This window comes from Hesperophylax consimilis, chromosome 10 (assembly GCF_061612785.1).
Source record: "Hesperophylax consimilis isolate HC1 chromosome 10, BYU_Hcon_1.0, whole genome shotgun sequence".
In the NCBI taxonomy this organism is placed as follows: Eukaryota; Metazoa; Arthropoda; class Insecta; order Trichoptera; family Limnephilidae; genus Hesperophylax; species Hesperophylax consimilis.
The window spans coordinates 33,556,857-33,582,265 of record NC_142845.1 but is presented as its reverse complement, the minus strand read 5'-3'; the positions used below and the strand labels follow the sequence as shown (position 1 = coordinate 33,582,265).

Sequence of the window (25,409 nt, the reverse complement as noted above, 5' to 3'; positions counted from 1 at the left end):
TACGAAAGCATCTATGTAAGTAGGTACTGCATTCTTATAAATATTATCTGCGATACCCATATCATAGAATACATTTCAGTATTTTGATTATCTTCCACATTAAGGCACCAGCAGTTCATTTTTAAGTTCTGATAACAACCTTGGTGTGTGGCAGTGAGGCATGGAACTGTTAGATGAAGAATGATTAGGCATATAATACCCATATATTATGCTTAGGCATATAACCTTGTTCGAAAACAGTACTCAAGTAGTGAAATTTAGTTTCGGGACATTTCATTTAATTTCAAAAGTCAAAATTTTTTTGAATATCTTTATAACAACCATTATTATTTTGAGCATATATATATTTATAACATTGAGCGAAGAAAGCTGGATGGATTGAGAATATTATTTGAGGTAAGTTGATGGAAGCATTAGCCGGGAACGCCCCAAAAGGGTAATGGGATGAGATGACCAGGTAAATTAAATATTTTAGTCAGGTTCTCTGGTATCCTTTCCTATCGAAAGTTGGCTATCATCGGAAAAATCATCTTTTGCCTGCCCAGAACAACTAAGCGGAAATGAACTCAAATCACATTTAAGCCAAGGCATCTTTCCCAACTTTGTCTACCATCAATCATATTTATTTTTATTAAATAGGTACGTACAATATCACAAATTTAAAATGAATTTTCATCATTTGTCTATATTTTTTTAAGGCAAGTGAGGAACTTTAATTACTTTGGTGTTCGACAATTTTTTCTCGCTTTATTTCATATTAATTTGTCATTAAAACCATTAACGTTGTAAGAACAATGTAGTTAAAAGTAAGGCGCTCCACACAGACACTAAAATTTGAAGTTTTGAACTAAATTGGTTACCGCTAGAGCAATCATAAAGTTCTTCATCAAGGCACATGGCATAGCCCATCAGATGAGGAAGAAGGTTCTGTTCGTAGCTGCCAGTGAAGAGATGCTGCCATGGACCATGGGCGAACACTGCCACATCCTCTCCCCCGTGGGTTTCACTGTCTATTGGAACCATACCCGGGAATAATACCTCAGGATTCCCTAAAAAATAAATAAAATAAGTAGGTACATCAATTAGAAAAGTTAAAAGAAGTCACCAAATAATTGATTCAGTAAGTAAATAAGAAAACAAGCAGAAAAATAAATATGTAAGCCGATGAACAGTAAAACGTTCAAAAGTAATCGTTCAGATTATACCTGGCACAATTTAAATATTAACAACATATTGAGAATATAAGAATACTGGCTACGGGCGAAACCAAATCAGTACGTGGACTTACGTGCAATAAAATCTGCTTCTTTGGCGACGTCAGGGCGTTCCAACTTAAGTGTTTCCTCGTTTATATATTCCGGTCTGTACCCTGGACCATTGGCGTAGCTCAGAGTGATGTACTCCAACTTATCATCGGCTGTGTAAATGTCTGCGGCCCCCAATATATCGTTTCCTCTGCTGGGGTATCCAGCTATCGTCATGGTATGGCTGTGATCGGAAGACACGACTATGAGCGTATCAGCGGAATCAGTTAGGCTCAAGGCTTTGTCTACTGCCTTTGCCAGTTCAACGGTTTCATCGAGGGCGAGGTGGGCTTGCGTGTCATGATGAGCGTGGTCAATCCTTCCGCCTAGAATATGAATATGTGTTTAATTTTCTCAACTTATAATAATATGTTCACGGATAACGACTCAGATTATCGCCCACTTTTATGTGTGGTGACGAAATCTGGATGATGAACATGTATACATGACGTATGTGGGAGTGCGTTGAAAGGTTTAAGGTGCCTAAATGAGATGTTCGAGGAGTAGCAGGTATCACTAAATGGAATTAAGTTAGAAACTTGACAATACAATGTGTGCTTGACATCAAATCCCTTATCGTCTTAAGGAATAGCTTGAACAGGTTCTAAAAATATCGGTGCAGTGACTTTAGTACAAAATACACAGGGAAGACGTCCAATTGGCGGCTCCAGATACCAAGTCCACCTCTAGATACTAAGTCTCTAGAGATTCTAGACACAAGATATTAATAAAGCGAATGGCTCTAAGAGACCCACCCACCTTCCACAAATAAGAAGAATCCTTTTTCATTCGTGGATAGCACTTTTATAGCCGCTTCTGTCATGTCTTCCAATGTTGGCTGAGTTGCTTCGGCCAAAAGATGATAGTCCATGTGATTTTCGTGGAAGAGTCCAAAAATGTTTTCGGTTTTATTGGCGACAGCTACCAAAAGTTCCGCTTTATTCTCAACGTATCTGTAGCTGCCACCGGCACTAGCTTTTCCCTTCTTCCAGTCATCGACAAGATTCTGTCCATCGAGTCTCTCGCCTCCGCCATCAACTGGGTAGAACTTCTTACGACCACCGCCAAGAATCACCTTGAAAAAATATATTCCATTAGAACAATTGAATAACTCCAATATTATCATGATAACTCTCTGTTGCCAAGATGTTGTCATCTGCATTCCTCAACCTTCAATATTTTCATAAATTTAAATAATGCCAGTCATGTAACGTCTTGTGTCATTTCGAATATGGAAGAAAATAAAATAATATAATCTGATTTCGATACCTGCAACATATTCCCTGGCTTGTTTTTGATCAGCTGGGTTGCGATGTCCTGGCAAGCCAAAGGATCTGCTTCATTCAACATATTAGCATCGCTTTCCCAGTCTCTGCAGGAAGTGTGAGCGTAGGCACCAGATGGAGAGGCGTGAGTGATTCGAGTTGTCGTAACAATTCCTATAATATAAAATTACGCTATTGAGTTCTGTTAATTTGCCGCTATGGACTATTCAGTGTCTACATACAACAACAAATATAACTAAATTCTTTTTCTTCTTCTTCAATGGCGCTACAGCCCATTTCGAGCCTTGGCCTCCTTTAACATGAGCCTCCACCGCCCTCTGTCCTCGGCCGTCATCTTCTAATCTGCAACATGGAGTAGTCCTCTGGCATCTTTCCTGACATCGTCCTCCCATCTCAGCCTAGGTCTGCCCGCCTTTCGTTTGCCTCCCGGGTGTCCTGTTAGAACCTTCTTTGGTACAATATAACTAAATTAGGTGGTATAAATTTGCAAAATAAAATTTGCTGCCACTGATCTGAATATTTTGGCATTCCTAGGATGATAATGTATTTTGGGAAAGTATAAAGACCCCTAAGCACGGGAGATAAGTATATGATTTTGTCAAATATGTTCCACACAAAGCAAGGATTTTATGACGCCAGTGTTCACCTTTCTGTAATATAAGCTGCTTCGTACGAATAGATATAACTATTAAATGAGATAAATGCTATATCTCATATTTTGGGGATTAAGTCTTTAGATTTATGTACATGCATTTGAAAAGTACAATCAGCTCTTTATTTTATCTACGTTTTAATTTAAACCAAGAGTGCACGTTTACCCAATTAATCTGTTATTGAAATCCATTGATATTTCAGAAGGTTGGGGAGATAAACTAAATGACTCATTCTATTCAGAACGTCTGCTGTCTAATATTGTTATTTGGCTACAACTTACGGGAGCTTAATTGGTAGAACTGTAGATACAATGGAGGACTAGTCACAAGAACCGCGGCGGGAGAGGAGGAATTTCTTAGAAGCGGCCAGTTGTAATGTCGATGTAGTACGTATGAGTGTTGTTGTTTGCAAAATGATGAGTAATGGGTATTTACCTGCACTCTTTTCTGCTTTCATGGCCTGGTATGCGATCGAATCGACGAAGTGAGACTCGTCATTCATCGCTTTGCAATCCTGAAACTGCACAGAGGCAGAAACGCCTATGGTTCCATCGTTAGCCTTTACTCCGCCGAGGTAGGCGGTGGCAGAACAGGCAGAGTCCGCGACCTGGGCATTCACGCAGTAAGTCTGAAATTAAAATTATGCCATTCACAATTTTTCTAGTGATGTGATAAAATGAATTCAGATGTATTATAAAGAAATAAATATTAAGACAACATAAATTAATAGGGACAAAGGATTGTTGAAAAAAAAAAGAATTTAGTTGATGCAGAAGTTCTTGAGACCTGGTACACTATTTTACAATGTGTCCTATGGTTTGAAGCACTACATAACCACACACTGGTGATGTGTCCATTTATATGTAGTTTGAACGAAGAAGTGGTAGCAGGCCTAAAATTTGACCCCAAGAGTTCTGGAAGATATTTCGGTAAGTAAAAAAACCGTAACTTTGGGCCTAAGGAACTGGAGTTAGGTGTGACTGTAGACTGGAAGGTGTGACGGAATTGTTTAGAGGTTGTCGGAACCTTTCCAGGTCGTAGTGTCTATGTCGTGGATGTCCGTCAATGGAATCAGGTGCTCCAACAGCAATTGTGCCCACAAGCTCGGCGGTAAGTAAATTTGATGCTGTGTGGAGTACAGATATATATATATATATATATATATATATATATATATATATATATAAATATATATATATATATATATATATATATATATATCCCGCTACATTTGTTGCGTCCGACCCCTAAAAACTCCATAGCATTGCAGCGTCCACCGACTTACAGCGTCCGATATACGGACGCTGCAATGTTTTTACCTCAAAATTGGCCAGAACGATGCTTACCCCATGTAGAATCGTATGGCAAAATTTTTTGTGGAAGCAAAAAATGTCTCAAAATGTCTGGAAACGAATATTGAACGTTTGACATTTTGCCGACAGGTTCTCTACACGATGTATATATCGAGCAGTGTATGTTTTTATTCATTTCTACGATCTTGCCGCGTCCACGAAGTAATATAATTTTCGATACATAACGACGATCATGCTGCGTCTACGCATTACATCGTTAGTATTGCGTCCTCAAGACCGATCACGAGTAGATATTATTTTATATACATAACGACGGTCGTGCTGCGTCCACGCATTACGTCGATAGTACTGCGTCCCCGTAGCCGCTCATGAGAATATACTATTTTTAACTCATAATGACAATCATGATGCTTCCATGCATCACGTCGATAGTATTGCGTCCCAGTGAACGATCACGAGTAGATATTATTTTGAATATACAACGACGGTCATGCTGCATCCACGCATTACTTTGATAGTATTGCGTCCCCCTGGCCGATCACGTTGAAATATTATTATGAATACATAACGACGGTCTTGCTGCGTCTACGCATTACGTCGATAGTACTGCGTCCTCGTGGCCATTTGGAATACATTGTTAAATATTATTTGAGCGTTTGGTTGAGTAAATCATCAGATTTGGCAACATTTGGTTAATTTACAACGATGCCGCTTGATACTCAGAACTAAGAATCGTCTTGCGTGGTTTTTAATGCATAACGACAATTTTGCTGCGTCCACGCATTACTTCGATAGTACTGCGTCCCCATGGCCATTCACGAGTACATTTTTATAAATTATTTGAGCGTTTGGTTGAGTAAATCATCAGATTTGGCAACGTTGGGTTAATTTACAACGATGCCGCTTGACACTAAGAACTAAGAAGCATCCTGCGTAGTTTTTAATGCATAACGACGATCGTGATGCGTTTACGCATTACGTTGGTAGTATTGCGTCCGTTGTTGTTTTTTTTTAAAGAAAAAGCGTTTTTTTTGGGAGCGAAACCCGGTCGGCACAAAGTATAAAAATAAAAGTGGTGTTTACAAAGTTATTGTTTTATTTTAAATTAAATATTGTTGTCAATTAAACAAACAATTTATAAGTTCCCGAATATTATCTGAATATAAAATAAATCTTATAGAATAAAATAAAAACCTCAAGATATGAATTGAAGTCTAGCAAGAATATCGTAACACAAATTGTGATGATTATTATTAATATATTTATAGAATTATAACTATATATTTTATCACACCTTCATAAATGCAATGAAAACTTTAACTTAAATGAAATCAACAAAAAATCAAAATATAGAAGAATACGTATGTGAAACATACAGCGAATGCACTAAAATCTAGAACAATATAATAAATCTACTAACAATCTTGCACTTAAACATAAGGAGTATAATTTGAAACATGGACGAACTTCTGGTATACCTATGTATTAAACATTATGTCCACAACCAGATTTTTTAATACTATCCGAGGCACACTCACATGCAATACATAAAAAATATACCAAGTATTCCAAACTACAAACAATATGTCACAAATTATCACAAAAATAAAAGTAGTGGAATTGTAGTCTATGCTAAAGAAAAATTTACTGAAATCAATGTTAACGAAATACCAATATGTAACGCAAACTGTTTGTCAATTAATGAATCTAAATAATTAGCCAATTAATATAATCGCATGTATCGAATACATAGCTCTATTATACCCTTATAGTCCAGTAGGTACCCAAGCGATTCCTTCAGAAACTTGATCAGGGTGCTTAGGCTGTGAACATATTGGAATAATTATCGATAATAACATCAAATGGAAAAGTCAAATAAACTCCACAGTAGACAGAATGAGAAAACTCATCTTTATGTTTTTTAGACTTAGAAATACTCTATCATTAAAAATACTTAAAGGTATTTATTTTGCACTTGCACATTCTACACTACTACAATATGAAATCGTGGTTTGCGGGGGGGGGGGGGGGTGCGTATAAATCATACCTACGTCCACTTGTGACAATTCAAAAAATATTAATAAAAATCATATTTCAAAAAGCCATATAACTATCCAACAAATAAATGTTTTCCAAGGTTTCCCGGTTCCCCTTCTCACAAAAATTTATGACAAAAACACTCGTACATTAAGAACTTCAATTACATAAAGATTTATTTGATAAAAATAATATTCCATAATTAATTTTAAGCTAAATAATTATTTATATTGGAGGACTAACCGTACCACTAGTTCGAACTACAACAGCAAAACATCATTATTTATTTAACGGTATAAAATTATTCAATAAATTACTCCTGGATATATCTGAGGAAAATTATGACAGTTACAAAAAAAAACAATTTAAAATTCTCTAATACCACCTAATAAATTTTCTTATTGTTTTGAATTATTATTTTTATTTATTTTATTTCAGGGAAATCAACATTTTACAATGTGGTTCATTTATACACGTGTAATTTACCTAACTGAGAAACCAATTGCAGATTTCCGCAATATTCTATTCTATTATGTATGTAAAAATTTAAAAACTATACTTACAAGAACTAAAAAATATTAAATTTATCGAAGAAAGCAAACACTTAGTGGCTTGACATTACATACAAAATAAAACAAATACTTTGTTTTAAACCACTTTATTTTAATTTATATTTCGTCGACCGGTTTGGATTGAACCCAAATATTGTATAAAATAAATATAAAGTGGTTTAAAACATAGTATTGTTTCATTTTGTAAAAAATATAACGTTATTCAAGGGGGAGATTATTATAACATGAGATTATTTTAACTGGAGATTATTATAACAGGAGATTATTAAAACAGAAGATTATTATAACGTTATACTACATAATATATGTCATTACATAATATAATAACATTTTATGCAGTTTGGTACACGTTTAATACATTTTTAATATAGTTTTTATATTTATTTTGGTTACATTGAAGATAGAATCAGAGAGAATGTTATTATACATATGTTGAACATATTCTTCTAAGACAAGCATTTTTATTTTACTAGATTACATGAGCGTGTGTGCCGTGTAGGTACTTTCAAATCAATTCTGCTTAATAAACTCCACATATTATGTTTCTGCTTATCATTCCTTGGTATTATTTATAACTAACCTGTTTTTATTGCTTTTATTGTATTTTCTTGTAAGGCTATTAATAGTTTTTGTAATAATATTTGCAATATAAATATGTAAAAATATATTGTTGTCCTCTCCTAAGCACAAGCATCTTACTTATCAGAAAAGTGATTTAAATATTATTTAATATTATGTTGTAAATATTGTAACACTAAAGATGTTAAGAAATAAAAAATAAAAAAAATATTTTTATTTTGAACTTAATGGTATTAATAAGTTTAACTCATTAATTAAAATATTGCAATTTGAGGTTGAACTAATTAAGTTAAATATAAAAACAGATGTTATTATATTGAATACGTAACAACAGAAGTTCTGCGTCGATGGTATTGTATCCTCGTGACCAATCACGAGTAGATATTATTTTCTATACATAACGACGGCCGTGCTGCGTCCACGCATTTCGTCGATAGTATTGCGTCCCCATGGCCGTTGGCGAATTTGTACATTTTTATGTATTGTTTGAGTCCTTGGTGAAGCAAAACGCCAGATTTGGCAACATTCAGTTCATTTACAACGTTGCCACTTAGCACTCAGAACTAAAAAGCGCCTTGTGCGGGTGGACATTTTTGTAAGATGGTTTACAGTGGACGGTAAATTGATATCCCGACCTAAAAATGTCCGACCGCCCTCTGCAATGGAGCGAACTGGCGCGTTATGAAATGATACATTTTTACTAAGGATATCGTTGTAAAAAAAATTGTCGCACGCCTGCGCCCAGTAGGTACGTTTGTATACAAGGTGCAACAAGATATTCATTCAAACTTCTCACTATCAACAGACAGTTTGTTATCAGGTCTGGTGTGTTTCTGGATGTCAAAAAAATAAAACATAAATATATATACATATATTTTTTATATACCTCACAAAAGTCTCAACCGCTCCCGTCTGGAACAGCGAGACTGTGGCATCCCCAATCTGAGTTCTAGGGTGAAGGTATTGGGGAGGGGAAGAAGATGAGGAAGAGAAATGTAGAAAAGTACCTGGCTATTTATATCTGGTCACCAAATACGGCAAAAGCTTGGAAATAACGTTTCCATTCGGAATGGTGGTCACACACCAGGGCGATACTGAGAGTATATTTCACTCTGGAACGTGCTGCAAACACACTTTATATTATGTTTAATGTATTAATTGTGAAATAATACAAACAAATAAAAATTTGTTTGCGCACGCCGGGTTTGACCGTCAGATTACGGGCTTCGTATTGCGAGTCGAGAGTCTTATCTCTCAACCACAGATGCTGTAATTAATTAATTTATTCACTATGAACGTGAAAACTTCACTAGAAAAGTAAGAAATATTTTGTGTTGTTTATTTATTTGTTAATTTATTTATTACACCTAATAGACGTTTACATTCTAGTTTAATAGCTGAGTATCGCAGTTATTATAAATTCTTCAAAATTAAAACAATACAGAAAACAAAATAGAATGAAAAAAAATAAAATGTTACAACAAAAGCGTATAATAAAATAAGATACATTGGTAAAAATGATAAGAAGTCCCACATAAGTAGATATTCAAAATAAAGAAAAGATTGCAAAAATTATAGATGTCTATTTGTCTCGATATATAAAAGAATTAAAATAAACAATATTTATATTGATTATTTTTAAGGTGAAATATATCTCCCATATCAGAATAAGTCATGTAATCCTAAGGGGTTTAATAATATAAGGGGCATAACAACGGCCTAAATTTACCTTTTGAAACTCTCAAAACAAATCCAAGAGTCTTAAGGGCCTTATATACGGAAGACGTAAAAATTAAATCGAACTTCAAAACGCCATGTAACAAACAAATAATATACACTCGGACGCAAGAATATATTATTCAGTATGGACGTGAAACCTTTATTAGAATAGTCAGCAATATACGGCAGACGTAACAATTAAATTAGAGTGAACGGACGTGAAACCTATATTAAAAGGAACCTTCAATATACAAAAAATATACACCCGGACGTGAGTATGTACGTGACGCTAGAAATGTATGAAAGTGTAATAAACATCAAAACCTGCATTATTATGAATATTAAAAAAATATGATATTAGCGATTATCGTGAGTAAAACATAGTGCAATATTCACAAAAACAATCTAAAAAAAAGAACTAGAAGTGCTGGACGCCCAAAGACGGATTTACGCACGGACGCAATAAATGTTGTGGGACCTATATATATATATATATATATATATATATATATATATATACAAGGCGTCCGGGGATAAGGTGCGCTAACTTCGGGAGGTGATTCTACATGATGGTAGTTTGGAGGATTGTGACTATCGCCAATTTAAATGGGTTGTTGGCTAAATGATTCTGTGGTTCTCCAATCCGCAGAATCCAAGGTTGCGTGATTACTCTCGGTGTGTAAAAATGAGAATTCGGATATGTTCAATTTAGTTTTTATTTTAACAAAACTCACGTTACAATAATTTAATGAACAAAACAGGCCGCGTGCGTTAGAGGGGATTTAGGGCTAAACCGGCGGCTAGACCGCTGGAGATCCTCACATGAATGTAGGTAAAAGTAATGTTCTTATTATTTTTCGGGAGATGTAAACTCCCCATAATTTACCCTACAGTAGAAATTAAAAAGATAAATAACTGTCTTTATATATATGTATATATTTATATCCGTTGGCTTTGATAGCAAGTGAATATATATTACTATATAAAAATGTCTTAATTTTGTACGCTATTAATTATTTTAATCAAATTTCACATTAAATGTGTTTTTTATGGCAAATGGCCGATCCAACCGGCAAACCCAAGCATTAAATTTTGATTTGAAACTGACAGTGACGATTCTAGCTCGAGCACGCTATTTTCAGGAAATGGTTAGCTAATCGTTAGTTGCTTAAATCCATATTTCAAAAATATTACTCGATTTTAGTTAGTTAATTTGATTGCGAAAACGAGTTCAAGCTCACGTGACCTACTGTATGCCACGTGGGCTCTATTTTAAGGTTGGTTTGGCTGTTCAAACGTCAGTAAGGAACAGTTTTCAACTATATAAAAAATACTTCAAATTCGAGGGGATTAAAAATAAATAATATACACTAAATCGAATACAGGGTGCAGCAAAACAGACAGTGTAGTTTTGTTTTTTTTTTACATTTGAAAGGTCTCCGTTAAACGCCGATTCTAGGTGCGTTTCGGCTTTCTATCAAATTGTAATACTAAATAAAAGGTAATTTAAAAAACCATTTATTGTAACCTACTTACAATAAAAGGTCTCCTTTGGTTCACTACTATTATGGATAACATGGGGAAAAGCTCATACAAACACAAACTGGTGCACAAACATACCACAAGATTTAAAGAAAGAAAGGGCCTAAAAACTAATCGAATATTAAATAAATATAAAACCAGTGATTTTCAATACAATCAATAAAAACTTAAAATTTAAAAAAAATGAGAAACTATGCCCTAAAATGATAAAGCTGTGGTTAATTAACAAAAATTTCATGTTTCATTGAATTTTTTAATGTATCTGCCTACATATTTTGTTATTAGGCAGGTATATTGAGATATTTTATAAATTTTATAGATATAATTTAAATTATCTAATGTGACTATGTGATCTATTTCCTTTAAACTATAAATGTATTTATATACAAATATTTTCTTAGACATCATATTAAGAATGTTTAATTGGTAGAACCTACAGACAAGCTGCCATATGACAGCTTTGTGGTACAAATGTTTTATTTGCTAAACATTTTTTTTTAAAACCTTCCATATCCTCTTGTCCACACAATTTGTTGAAGTATTCAGTTTATAATCTCTAGTTTTCAGTTTATCAAAAGTAGCCCCCATAGCCAACTTAGCTGAGCTTATTTTCTTCTTCCAGGTTAATGATTTTACCGTACATATTCCTCAGGGATCTCATTTCTACAGTATTCAGTCTACTTTCAGCCTTCTTCTGCCAGTTCCATGCCTCACTTCCATATATTAGGGTAGGTACCAGCACTCCATTGTGGAGTTTCGCTTCTTTGGACAGTTTTTTGTTATCTCCAACCGCGTTCAATCATCCATTGATTACCCATTTTAAATAATTACCCATTATAATCAAGAACCCGGCCACCCCTACTAAGTCACGAAGCGTAATCAGGAGAGGTGGTAAGAAGTTCAAAATATACCATATAATATTATTCCTTTTGCCGCCATTTTAGATTTTAATGGCCAAAAGGTATCCCTCAAGCAGTCTCTTTCGATCCGGCCCGCCACGTAGTAGCTGAGCAAACGCAACAGTGTACCCCTGCTAAGTTATGATTTTTTTATGGATTTGATTTTTGCGAATGTTTCGAATAGCTCTAAAGATGATTCTTTTAAAATCATCTCATATTTAATATTATAAAACAATACGACCGGAAGTCGGCATCTTTCTGTAAAGCATAAACTAAAAAAACAGCTACAAGGTGGTTACAAATGCAATTATATTTAATCAATTTGTTCGATTATATTTTATGTGAAGTTGTTTTCACAGTGGCCCAATGAATATTATATGGGGCCAATTGAACCAATTTGACTTTAAGCATTTTCTACGTCTTGCGATAAAAACTTAGGCTTACGATAAAAATACTCATAATCAACGGCAGAAAACTAGTTGTCTACCAAATTCTTATTTATTTAATCTCATATAAATTAAGCTATATACTCATAAACCGATCGAGTGAAAAGCTGCAATGATCCCGACCCCGGGGTCATTGCAGCTTTTACGGAATGACGAGGAAAATAATATTTTTTTATTAGTTGAAAAAATTACTTTTCAAAATTTCAATTATGTTTAACGTAATACACTATCTGGCCTCAAGTAAATCAGTTTTATCACGAACCGTAACTATTTAATGTTATAAAATAACAAAACAAATTAATGTTAATATGATAGTTTGCTTTAATCTCAATAAAAAAATAAAGAGAAAAAGTTTTTTTTTTATGATTGAGATAAAACTTTCCCCCAAATAACATGTATATATATTGATTAAAATTATAATAGCACCTTCACATTAGGAAAGAGAGGACAACGAACAAATAAGTACATTGACTAAGTGTTACGGACGGACATGCACTTGAGCTTATAAAACTTGGGAGCTGTACTCACAGAAACTGGAGTTTAGTTGTAATACGGGGTCAATTGTACCGGTATAATCATCCCCCAAAAACATTAACATAGAAACCATATAAACTACTAAATGCGGTTTAAAGCTAACGAATCCACCTAGATTTAATCAATAATCCCGTATTTTTAGATTCCATAAGTACCCACTCTATTGTGTACCTAGAGGTAAAACTAAGATATTGCACAATATTGGCAAAATATGGCAGAAATGGCTCCAGTGGATAAGTAATAAAACGTATTTTATAAGCACTTTTAAAAATAAATTGTCTGAAGAAACAGATAAATTCTTAAAACAATTATGAATAAAGTACATTCTGGAATCGTTAATAAGTCGTTTTGAAATATTTCGTCGTGTTTAGTAATCAATAGTATCGCGGTGGCAAGACGCAGAATTCCATAGCCGTTGATTATCAAAGACAAAACAAATAAAATTATAATTATTATATGGGTTAAATGTATTATAATCAGGGTGTTGTCACATCCCGGCAGCTTAGAGTAATAATATTAATAATAATACCCCGCCAGTCCGCAGCTGCATTGTTTTAACAACGAAGTTTTGGTCTGATCACATTTTCAATACAGTATTATTTTGAAACGAAAATAGTTTTCATACAGAGAATATACAAATAAACCTTTTTTGTGTATAAAAACATATCCACCTTTAAGTTGAGATGTATTGTGATATGATTTGTATTTTTTTATTAAACACTAAAGCATGAAGCATGAAGGAATTATCAAAATTTAAATAAAATATATTGAAGTGTTTTATCTTATCTTTTAGTTGGAATTACTATAAACTGCACGTGTTAGTTCTACTTCTGCCATTTGTGTGCTAAAAATAGTTTATTCAACTTCTCGAAGTTAGCAGCTGTGGCTTTTTGTAGGAAATATGATATCTGATTATAATATTTGTTTCATTTTTTACAAATAAAAACTTGTGTGAATACCGCACCAGAGTTATACAGTCCTAACCGCTCCCGTCTGGAGCCAGTGAGACTATGGCATCCTCAAAGGAGACCTCGAAGGAGATGAGGAGGAGGAAGGTGGGAGAGAACCTGGCTATTCAGATATGGTCACCAAACACTAATTGTAAAATAGTGCAAATTAATTTTAATAAAATTTATTTGAACCCGCGACCTTCGGATTGCTAGTCGAGAGCCACCTCAAGTAGTTTGATATGTTTGGTGACTTAGCAGGAGTGCCCGGGTTTATAGGGTGAGGTTTGTTCGGTTCTTGGCGGCGGATGCGCTTGCCTACCAAATGCGTGGTGGGCCGGATCGATTAATCCTTTTTCAACGCATCGCCTTGCAACGCAGTAGGAGAGTTGGATTTTTATGTTTATCACTCGAACACACTGACCCCCAGATTACTACCCACCCATCATACCTATTTCCTTCCCAGAACTCACTGTCCTTCCTTTCTTTCAAAATACCCCAACACAGCATTCACAAAGATGACATAGGCCTTGAGAGTTAAGATTTTCCTAAGGGCCTCCTGTGTGGAGACGATGTAAAAAAATACAAAAAATAAACAACTGTCTCGCTAAATTGTATTGGTTATCTAATAAATGGTTCCCGGGGCGGCGGTATACATAATTGTAATAATTCTCGAGGGCTCTGATGTACAGACATTATGGCTCCTGTTGATTGACGAACATATACTAAAACATCGTTGGTTGGAATCGGTGCTTGAAATGACTTTAGCCATGTTTAATAAAAAACAAATTGGAATCAATTTTTCAGCAATTTTAATTTAAAATTTGAAAAATTAAATTCTCACCAATCTAATCGCCGCAATTTTAATAGGCACAAATTATGGATATTACGCTTTGTTTCAACTTAATCATTACAAGAAACTTACGTCGGGAGAGATGGTAAAAGATACATTAAAATAAAATTTGATTCAATCAATGTTCAAAATTTCTCTTTTAAAATGACTCAATGAACCTCACCCCATGAACCCGGGCACTCCTGCTTAGTCACGAAACGTAGTAAATGAAGCATTAAAGTTATATTTTTGTTTAATCAAGTTCAAAAGATTTTTTAAGCATGGATTTGACGTTTGCGAAAGTTCCATTTCAATATAAATATGCGTGAGGCAGTCTATCCTCTTTAAGTACAAAGTCATTTTCATAGAATATGGATGTTCTAACAGAATCTAAAAAGTACCACAACGCGCGCGAAATACAAGTTACAATGCATGCAAGCCGTCAAGTTGGTCAGAAATATATAGATCAACAAAATAAATCGTTTAAAATGTATATGCGACCGAAAAATGGGCGTGGCTTACAGCTAAATCTCGATGACACAAGTTGATCTGTAGGGATTTACATATGTATGCCAGCTCGGGTAATGGATCAACATATCCGGAGTGGATCAACAAATGCAAACGGATCAACATATACCTGGCGTACCGTCGCTCGAGATCAACATAGTACGAGAGGGGATAAATATATATATATATATATATATATATATATATATAACATAATATATGCCTCTTAGTCTTCAAAATACAAAATGGACTTACTGGATACGAATCAACACGAAATTCATAAAAACTTATAAAGTGCACGAACACTATCCAACAATGTAGTAAAGACTGAAAGTGGTAAAAAAGCATAGACCATGAGGGTGGGAATAACACATTTACAATATCCTTCCCGATGGAAAATCAAGTAAAAAAATTGTTCTATCGTAAGATAAGTGAACAAAATTATTTAATTTAGAGTAATTGTTAAGATAAAATATTAAATATTATTGTTACATTATGTAAAATTCTTATGATTGTATATTTTAATATTATAAAACTTTTATTTATTATTTAGTAAGAAAGCGAAATATTTTTATTTCACTTATTTTAGTAAATAAATTTGAGAGTGCTTTGAACCTCTGTAGTACCAAGTTCTACATTTTTTTTGTTATTTTTACAAATTAATAAATAATTGATGTTAATAAATAAAGGAAGCTCTGATGAAAACAATTTCTCTTAGGACCCATGTCTTCTTTAGGGATGATATGTGGAAAGTATTTTTAGGAAATGAAGGAGAAGAAGTTTTGGGAAGGTAAAATGAAGGAAGGGTGGGTTTGAAGGGTGGAATCTGAGAGTCATTGCAGTGCAAGGCGATGTTCCGAGAGAGTCATGCACGAGATGTCAAAAGATCTTCCTGATCCGATCCCCCGATCAGTATCTCCGCTGCCAAGACCTAGAATAATCTCACCCCCTGAACTACTTTGGGCGACCAACGGCAGAGGTGTTGGTTATTTAATAAATGGTTCCCGGGGCGGCGTACCCAATCACGCCTCTCAACGTATCTAAATAAAATACAACGTAAATAACTAGATTAAATCTTTCATAACATATTTATTCCAATAATTAATCTTAAACAAAACTTTTTTTCTGTTTTCATCGGAATAATTTTATTCGTCAATGTAATGTATATTATTGAGCTAACTAACTAATCATCACGCCGTTTCTCCGTAGGGGTAGGCAGAGAGAACGGACCGCCAAACAACTCGGTCTTGGCACACACTCCTTGCCTCATTCACATTCAAACATCGTCTCATACATATTCTTATGTTATTCCGACTCTTGATATGGTCCGACTCAAATATCTGAATCACTTCATCGTGCCATTCCTCAGGCGTCCCCGACTTATGCATAGAATATAATACTAATAAATCTAAACAAAAAATGAAATAGAACGAGAGAAAAACAAATAGGTTATGTATTGTCCCTGTAAGATAGAAATCCTGGGTTCGATTCCTAGTTGAGAGTTCTGTGTCTTGTTCTGTTTCATTTTTCGTTTAGATTTAGTTAGATTTTCGTTCAGTATTAACTTGTTCTTAAATGATTACTACAGTGAAACTATTTCTACTTAATACATACTCGTAAAACACAAATATATGTTATACAACCGAAAACAGTTGACATAAATAATTGACGTTATAAAGTGGAAAAAATAACCTTTCATTTAAAATAATGTACGTGCTTATTAAACTGTAAGTAACACGTTAACAAGTTAACGTTTAACAACATTAATATATATATATTTTTATTTTTTACCTTTTTATTTATCTGTCTCTTTTTTTATATTTTTGGTACAATAATTTTTACATTTCAAAGTTTTCCAGTAATATTGGCCTCACTTATTTTTGTATCTTATTTTCTTATTTTATCTTATTTTTTTCATTTGTTTTTCTCTCGTTCTATTTCATTTTTTGTTTAGATTTATTAGTATTATATTCTATGCATAAGTCGGGGACGCCTGAGGAATGGCACGATGAAGTGATTCAGATATTTGAGTCGGACCATATCAAGAGTCGGAATAACATAAGAATATGTATGAGACGATGTTTGAATGTGAATGAGGCAAGGAGTGTGTGCCAAGACCGAGTTGTTTGGCGGTCCGTTCTCTCTGCCTACCCCTACGGAGAAACGGCGTGATGATTAGTTAGTTAGCTCAATAATATACATTACATTGACGAATAAAATTATTCCGATGAAAACAGAAAAAAAGTTTTGTTTAAGATTAATTATTGGAATAAATATGTTATGAAAGATTTAATCTAGTTATTTACGTTGTATTTTATTTAGATACGTTGAGAGGCGTGATTGGGTACGCCGCCCCGGGAACCATTTATTAAATAACCAACACCTCTGCCGTTGGTCGCCCAAAGTAGTTCAGGGGGTGAGATTATTCTAGGTCTTGGCAGCGGAGATACTGATCGGGGGATCGGATCAGGAAGATCTTTTGACATCTCGTGCATGACTCTCTCGGAACATCGCCTTGCACTGCAATGACTCTCAGATTCCACCCTTCAAACCCACCCTTCCTTCATTTTACCTTCCCAAAACTTCTTCTCCTTCATTTCCTAAAAATACTTTCCACATATCATCCCTAAAGAAGACATGGGTCCTAAGAGAAATTGTTTTCATCAGAGCTTCCTTTATTTATTAACATCAATTATTTATTAATTTGTAAAAATAACTAAAAAAAATTGTAGAACTTGGTACTACAGAGGTTCAAAGCACTCTGAAATTTATTTACTAAAATAAGTGAAATAAAAATATTTCGCTTTCATATTAAATAATAAATAAAAGCTTTATAATATTAAAATATACAATCATAAGAATTTTACATAATGTAACAATAATATTTAATATCTTATCTTAACAATTACTCTAAATTAAATAATTTTGTTCACTTATCTTACGATAGAACAATTTTTTTACTTGATTTTCCATCGGGAAGGATATTGTAAATGTGTTATTCCCACCCTCATGGTCTATGCTTTTTTTACCACTTTCAGTCTTTACTACATTTTTGGATAGTGTTCGTGCACTTTATAAGTTTTTATAAATTTCGTGTTGATTCGTATCCAGTAAGTCCATTTTGTATTTTGAAGACTAAGAGGCATATGTTACGGTGGTACAATTCAATAATTTTAAATAAGTTTCTTCAGACGATCTCTCTAGTACAGGTGCGGCAACTGTTCGATACTGTTTGACGGACTTACGGACACATTTTATCCACGCAGTTCCTAGCGGGAAAAACCCAAGTAATATTTAGGTTTTTCCCTATTATTTAGAACCCACGTCATTATATTATACTCTCGTCGATCTACAAGGTTCAGCAAAAACAGACAGTGCAGTTTTGAATAGATATTACAAAAAAACACGGCGCATCTTTCAGGAATATGGTTTTTTTTATTTTATTCGGTACATCATACCGTTTATGGATCTCTTTTATAAGTCTTGAAGATGACATCAGAGAGATGATGGCCCCCAGCAGCGATACAAAACTGCATCATCTGTTTTGATAGGTGTGAATATGCAAATATACCTCAACCCTCCCATTCCGTACATTCCGACGGTTCCACTAGCACAGATATAGGAATTAATATATTAATAAAATGTAAAATGAGTCCCAACCGCTCCTAAAAGTCCGGAGCCAGTGAGACTATGGCATTCCCAATTTGGGATGGAGCAGAGGAAGATGGGGAAGTGCCTGAATAACCTAAACTCTAAACTTTTACAAAAACTATCTAATATTGGTATAAATGGTGATGAACTTACTATTATTAGCGATTACCTGTCAAACCGAAAGCAAAGTGTGAAAATCAACAACTGCAATAGCAATCAATTACCAATTAGCTACGGCGTGCCTCAAGGAAGTGTTTTAGGTCCTACCCTGTTCTTAATATACATAAATGAATTATGTAATCTTCAAATAGATGCCAAAATTGTAAGTTTCGCTGATGATACGATTCTCCTCTTCAAATCAAGCAATTGGAATGATGTATACATAAAAGCTAACAGGGGCATAACTGTGGTTAAAAGATGGTTAAACAATAATACACTAACAATGAATGTGACCAAAACTAAATACATTGAATTTAGTATTAATCCTTCCTTAAGAAACCCAGAAAATCAAATTAAAATTTGTGCTTGCAACCTGACAAATCCGATAATATGTGATTGCCCTTATTTAGAACAGGTAACTAAAATTAAATACTTAGGTATTATTTTTGATAGCAATTTAAAGTGGAAAGAACATATAACCTCTACAGCAAACAAACTTAGAAAATTCATTTATTTTTTTAGACAAACTCGCAACTTTCTCAACCTAAGCCAGCTCAAAACAATCTACTATGCACTTTGTCAATCTTTAATAGAGTATGGTATCATAGCATGGGGAGGAGCAAACGCTGCCGCCATTGATCCAATATCTAAAGCTCAGAAACTTATAATAAAGATTATCCTCAAACTACCAATCACAAGCAGTTCGGATGAAATCTTTAGGAAAATCTGTGTTATGGACATTAGGCAACTTTATGCCAAAAACATACTAACATACCTCTTCAAACACAAAACTACTTTTGACAATATCCAAACTGCTCGTGATACTAGAACAAAAGGACATAATTTCTTACAAATCCCTTTCGCTAAAACAACTTTTGGCCAGAGAAACTTTAGATATTTTGCAACAAGGCTATATAATGCTCTCCCACTAGCCATTAGACTGAACGATTTCTTTCTGAAATATAAAACAGACATCAAATCTTGGATCATCAGCCAAGACAGATCCATGATAAATTTTTTTATAAAAATCCCTACATAAGTATGTACTCCAACTAGATGCTGATTAACAAATGTATCATTTATTATTATTATTTATTATTTTCTATCTTTTTCACAATGTCATTTAATGTAGTGAAATATTTAATGTATCAAAAAATATGTAAACATTTTTAATGTATCAAATACGTCTGTCTCGACACAGGTTTATCCTAGTGAGACAGACACCGAAAAAAAAACCTGTAAAAGAAACTTTATATTGATAATAAAAAAAAAAAAAAAAAAAAAAAAAAACCATTTCTGGTCACCAAACACGGCTATAGCCATATCAAGCGACGTTTCGATTCTTATTGGTAGTCTTTCACCAGGATGTTACTATCTATCACTCTGGAACGTGCTGGAAATATTTATTTATTTAATTATACTGGGTTTTTTAAGTTGTTCTCACTTACGCGAGAACTATCCAGTTAGAAAAACTCACTTAAGTTAAAGGCAAAAATCTAGAAATTACATACATACAGGTAAAAATGTAATTAAAAACCAAACAAATAATAATATAAAATTATACATAAGTTCACTAAAATGACAAATAATACTAGGAGATACAAGAGAGTTACAGTGATACATAATATAATTATCTAAACATTTTTTTTGAAACTATATAGATTATTGACGAAAATATCTACTTCTGCACACTCAATTTTACTATACAGTCGACACATTTGGGTCAGAGGGCTAAAATAGGCGATATTATTTTTGAATATATTCAGGTGAAAATGGTGTCTTAAGCAATGGGAATTGTTAATTTTTATTTCAATGGGACATTTATTTCAATATTGCTAAGACATTTTTTAGTTTGTAATTAAATTTCTTATTTTCTTAATTATATAGTGTTATCAAATTTATCATCTAGTTTTATAGCTATTTGTTAATTTTTAGCTACATCAACTAGTGAAATTTTACAACCTATAAACCATAATGACTCACAAATACTCCCCAACTCAAACACGAGAAATAATTTCTCATTTGAGATGGGCAATTTTTTGTTAAAAATTGATATTTTTGTCGCAATCAGCCTCGAAATATCTACATTTGTAAATTATTGTAATGTGTTTATATATTCAATAAAAATAAAATAAAAATAAAACATAATGAGGTATCAAGATGGCCGTGGATAATTTTATGCAAACATATTAGGTCAGTCAAAATGTTGCTTGTCAGCGGAAAATGTTGCTTGTGTTGTGATGGAGGACTTAGCCAGCCGAGGAATTGAACACGCTACGCCTGGGTGGGACCCAAGCGCGATGTCAACTCGGCCACCGACCGGTCAATATTTAGCCGAGGATTGTAACCACTCAGTCATGTAGGCCGTCATCGCAGCATTATACAAATACTGTTCAAAGTAACAACATTAATATACTCGTATTATGCAAAGATCTGAAAGCAGGAATCGTTTTCATCATTTTAAATCATTTTCTTTTACTTGGTGAGTACCTGGCTCTTCAGGTCTGTTCACAAAAGCCATTTCAAGCAATGTTTCAATCCTGAATGGTGATACTGAAATTATCCACCACTCTGGAAGACGTCGCAAATTTACTATTTGTGTATTATTTAAAACGAATAAATTATGAATTAATAAAAATTACTTGTGTATTAAATAACATTTACGAATTTGCGCACGCTGAAATTCGAACCCGCTACCCCTGTGAGGATGAGGATGGTAACTACTCTATTGCCCAAAGATATTCTTGAATTTGCCTGCTGGTTAAGAATTCAATCTGAATTCTGACAAGTTTATCGATAAAACAAAATATTTGTTGGTTACGCAGTCTCGTTTCTTAAATAATTGAATTAACAGTATTTTAAATTATTGCAAATGAAAAGTTTTTGTTTCCAACAGTGTCAATTCTATAGTTTACTACAGAAGAGTTGCCTCTTTTTACAAAGTGCATTCTATTTACCTGTTTATATTTTGATTAGCGTCGTGTGACGGCGAGTTTCAATGACTTAATAGATTGGAAACTCTGTCACGGCAATGAAAAGTGTTTTTGTGACAATTTTCCGCTACAGCCGCACGTTTTTATAACCCATTGTTAATGTATTCTGTTTGCATAATTTACCTCATAATACAAATGGCTACGTGGTCTGGTTTTTTAATCTTACTTAACGAAGCTTGGATAATAGGTTACCGGTACCCATAAGGCTCATTGGCGTATTGCTGATAGCTCCGTTGTCACCTCAAGCCCCTTCTCCTTGACTAAACAGTTAAGCCAGATTACAGCAAAAATATCAACGGTAGATCTATAAGTTTCATCTTTTAATTTGATCAACAGTACAAGGTTTTAATTAGTAATGTGATTCATTAACGATGTATTTGTTACTGTAATTGTTTGAAATTTTGTGAATTTGAGGTTTTACTACTAAATGCAAACATTTACCGAATTGTTTGCCTGAAGATTGTTTATACTCATAAATTGTAAGTATTTCTTGTGTTCTATTGAACCTACCATGTTAGTTTATTAGGCTGATTATAAAGGGTTATGTATTTTTTTTGTAGAATGATGGTGCCGTGACCTGGAGAGTGGATTATCCATGATCTATCTGTTTGAATTCGTTTTCCTTTTCTTCCTCGCATAGATTTGGATAGTTAGTGCAGGTCAAAGTGAGATGTTGAGATATTATCTAGTCAGTTGACGGCATCAGAATTCACTTGGTTCAGCACAGATGTGCTTCCGGAGAACAGACTAAGAGGACTACCTTCTACGATGTGTTCTGTTTTTTTTAAATAGATCCACATACACATAATTCATTAAGCTCCATTTCAGAATCATATACTCACAACGGCTGTGACAGCATTGGATGCGGTTTAGTGAGGTCCATGTCTTCCGAGTGAGGGAAAACACTGGCAGTTTAATAGATGGGTCCACAACGAGGTGTTTATTTTTCACCTCCGAAGTCTACCACTAGGTTCGCCATGAGTTTAGGGGACTGTCGATACATAGGCAGACATTCACCTTTAGTCCAATAGGGTCTCCTGGAAGTGAGGCGGCTAGCCAGGAGGTTTGCAATGCAGCTGAATTATGTCGAACATTATCCGGATAAGGTCCCTATTTTGTTCCCTGATTACCTTTTTATTATCTGTATCTTTTATGTTTCATGTTTACATTTATTGATATTGTCTTCTTCTTCAAAGATTAAATTTTAAGGTATGTTTATATCGTTCAAAGGCTATTACAATCAATTTAATATTAATTAACATATAATATGACCATGAATGCCGTAACTAAATTTAGTGCTTAAAACGCAGTAAGTATTAATGAGGTCCTTTAATGAGACTTGTTAAACAAAATTGCGTATTTAAAAAAAAAATTATTTTATATCTATCGTAAATACTATGAAAAAAATTTCGTGACTCTAGATTTCAAACCCGTGGCACTGTCTTTAATCTCCTTTATAGATCTGCTGCTTTTTATTGAATTAAAACGTAAAATTTTACGTTAAAAATATTATTCTTATCTTTATCTGTATGAAATTATGTAAACTATATTCGAAGATCTTAGCCCTCCGGGAAAACTCAGTTCAAAATGAAAATATAAAGAAAATTACATCAGTCGTTGTACAGTTGCGAAGGCTACTTCATCATGGAACCACAGCGAGCCGTACGCGCACTTTTCATAGCAATAATAATTATTTGCGCCATCTGCCGGAATAACGTGAAAGGTATTTCTTTATTATTACTGGTAAACTAACAAAATAATTAACAATAACCGTTATTAAGTTGCGGGTGCAATTGTCTACGTGCTATGTCCTCCTTCGTTGCACGACGTAGCGGGTAGAAGGAATTCAAATACTGTCATGTTATCAGACACTACCTCTATTATTCAAGTGAATTAAAACCTATCATTTCTCCACTTCACACTAATTCTGAGTCGATTGTGAACTACCCGATCACTTTAATCCGGTCACGAACACCGATGATCGTACGGGATATTTAAAAAAAAGATTCGATAATTTGATCGATAACCCATCAGCTCAGTAAGATAGGCGTTGCGAGCGACCGTAGTATACATTTTGAACACCGGGCATATCGAATCTTATTCTCGCAACGTATAAATAAGGATGATGTAATTGTAAATAGTATCCAAATTTGATAATATTAGCAATTAGTATCCCGATAAACCTTCCTGCCACCGGGAGTTGATTCCAAAAATATCTGCACAAAGAATAAGTTCTATGTATCGGTCTTCAGTAAATGGAACCTGAAACCGCAGTAACAGTCAATTTCAGATTAACTCAAGAACCCGGTCTACATAATTATTTATTTATCTATTGTCTGCCTACTAGGTAACTACGTCAAACATTAACACAATGCGGGCAGTCGATGATTTTATAGCATTTATCTATGTGTTAAAATACCTGATCACAGATCGGGTCCTTTCAACCCGATCACTTCGGCTCGTGTAAAATGTACAATCGATACTACTTCACACAAAACTGAGAACTAGATAATTCAAGCTTCATTCCCATTCATGCATCGTCTCATACATCTTCTGTTTCTATTTCAGCCTATCAAACCTTCGAGGCCAATAACGCCGACGAGTTGCATGCGGGCACGTGGAACGCGCGCGCGAGAGACACGCTTTCCGAGCACTTGGATTCGTGGCATGACGTAAGCAAGGCGCGCTCGGCCGTGCTGGTGGTGGGGGGTGGCATGTCTCTTCACACGCTGAGGGCGAGCAGAGCCTACATGGGACAAGCCCTGATGAAGGAGACGCCGCTGGATTTTGAAAACTTCCCCATCACTGGGATGGTCAAGGTACCCATCTATTTACCTAATTATTTTTCGAGAAATTCCCGTTAAATCATCAATAAATGGAAACACCTTGAACATAACTAAACCACATGCAAACTTCTGTCATTTGTCTTTGCCGTTGCCTTCAACAAATCATCAAAAATATTTCATTTTCAAAATAAGAAAGGAAGAAAATTTAGTTTGACTTAACCCACTTCTATCAGTGATGAAAACCATGTTGTCCTAAACTTCGGAAATATTCTCTGTTATTACCGCACAAGACTCTCAACTGCCCAAAGTTTGTGGAGCATTCCCCAACTGTGGCAAATGTTGACTTAATGATATGTGGAGAAGAAGAGGGAAATGTCGAGGATGTTTGGGAAGTCCAGTTAGATCTGATTACATTGAAAAAATAAATAATGTTTTGATTCTGAATTGGATTCTAGACTGGTACGAGGTACATACCTGATTATTATTTTTTGCAATTTGTTAAAGAGTGATAATCTATTATAACCTCGCATAAATAACGTAGTGTTAATTCCGAAATCACTTTTAAAAACATTTTATAAGAATTATCCTGTTTCCACATTCACGCCTTCACTGGCTTTGATGCCCTGAAAGAATAGAGTTTAAGATCTACT

General features: G+C 34.3%; 2 protein-coding genes across 2 annotated transcripts in view; one reads left to right on the top strand and one right to left on the bottom strand.

Annotated features, from left to right (window-relative positions):
- Positions 1–99: 99 nt before the first annotated feature.
- Positions 100–21,501, bottom strand: LOC149420648 (membrane-bound alkaline phosphatase-like). Its single transcript, XM_089635977.1, has 7 exons — positions 21,460–21,501; positions 3,679–3,871; positions 2,574–2,743; positions 2,064–2,379; positions 1,289–1,630; positions 827–1,049; positions 100–166 (listed from the first exon to the last, which is right to left on the bottom strand). Exons 1-7 carry the CDS (start codon positions 21,499–21,501, stop codon positions 100–102), a joined length of 1,353 nt encoding a protein of 450 aa, XP_089492103.1.
- A 2,100-nt stretch (positions 21,502–23,601) lies between these two features.
- LOC149420646 (membrane-bound alkaline phosphatase-like) overlaps positions 23,602–25,409 on the top strand; it is an 83,264-nt gene continuing 81,456 nt past the window's right edge. Inside the window, exons 1-2 of the mRNA XM_089636255.1 lie at positions 23,602–23,696; positions 24,542–24,792. Coding sequence (XP_089492381.1) covers positions 23,618–23,696; positions 24,542–24,792 — 330 coding nt within the window. The 5' untranslated portion in view covers positions 23,602–23,617. The remainder of the gene's footprint in view (positions 23,697–24,541; positions 24,793–25,409) is intronic.

What these genes read in the sequence shown, in the direction of transcription:
- LOC149420648 (XM_089635977.1), bottom strand. Translation starts at nt 21,501, where the DNA reads ATGGCTTTTGTGAACAGACCTGAAGAGCCAGGTACTCACCAA. An exon ending in ATTCTTCTTATTTGTGGAAG is followed by an intron (nt 1,631 to 2,063) that starts GTGGGTGGGTCT and finishes TTCATATTCTAG; the next exon opens with GCGGAAGGATTGACCACGCT. An exon ending in AGAAGCAGATTTTATTGCAC is followed by an intron (nt 1,050 to 1,288) that starts GTAAGTCCACGT and finishes TTTATTTTTTAG; the next exon opens with GGAATCCTGAGGTATTATTC.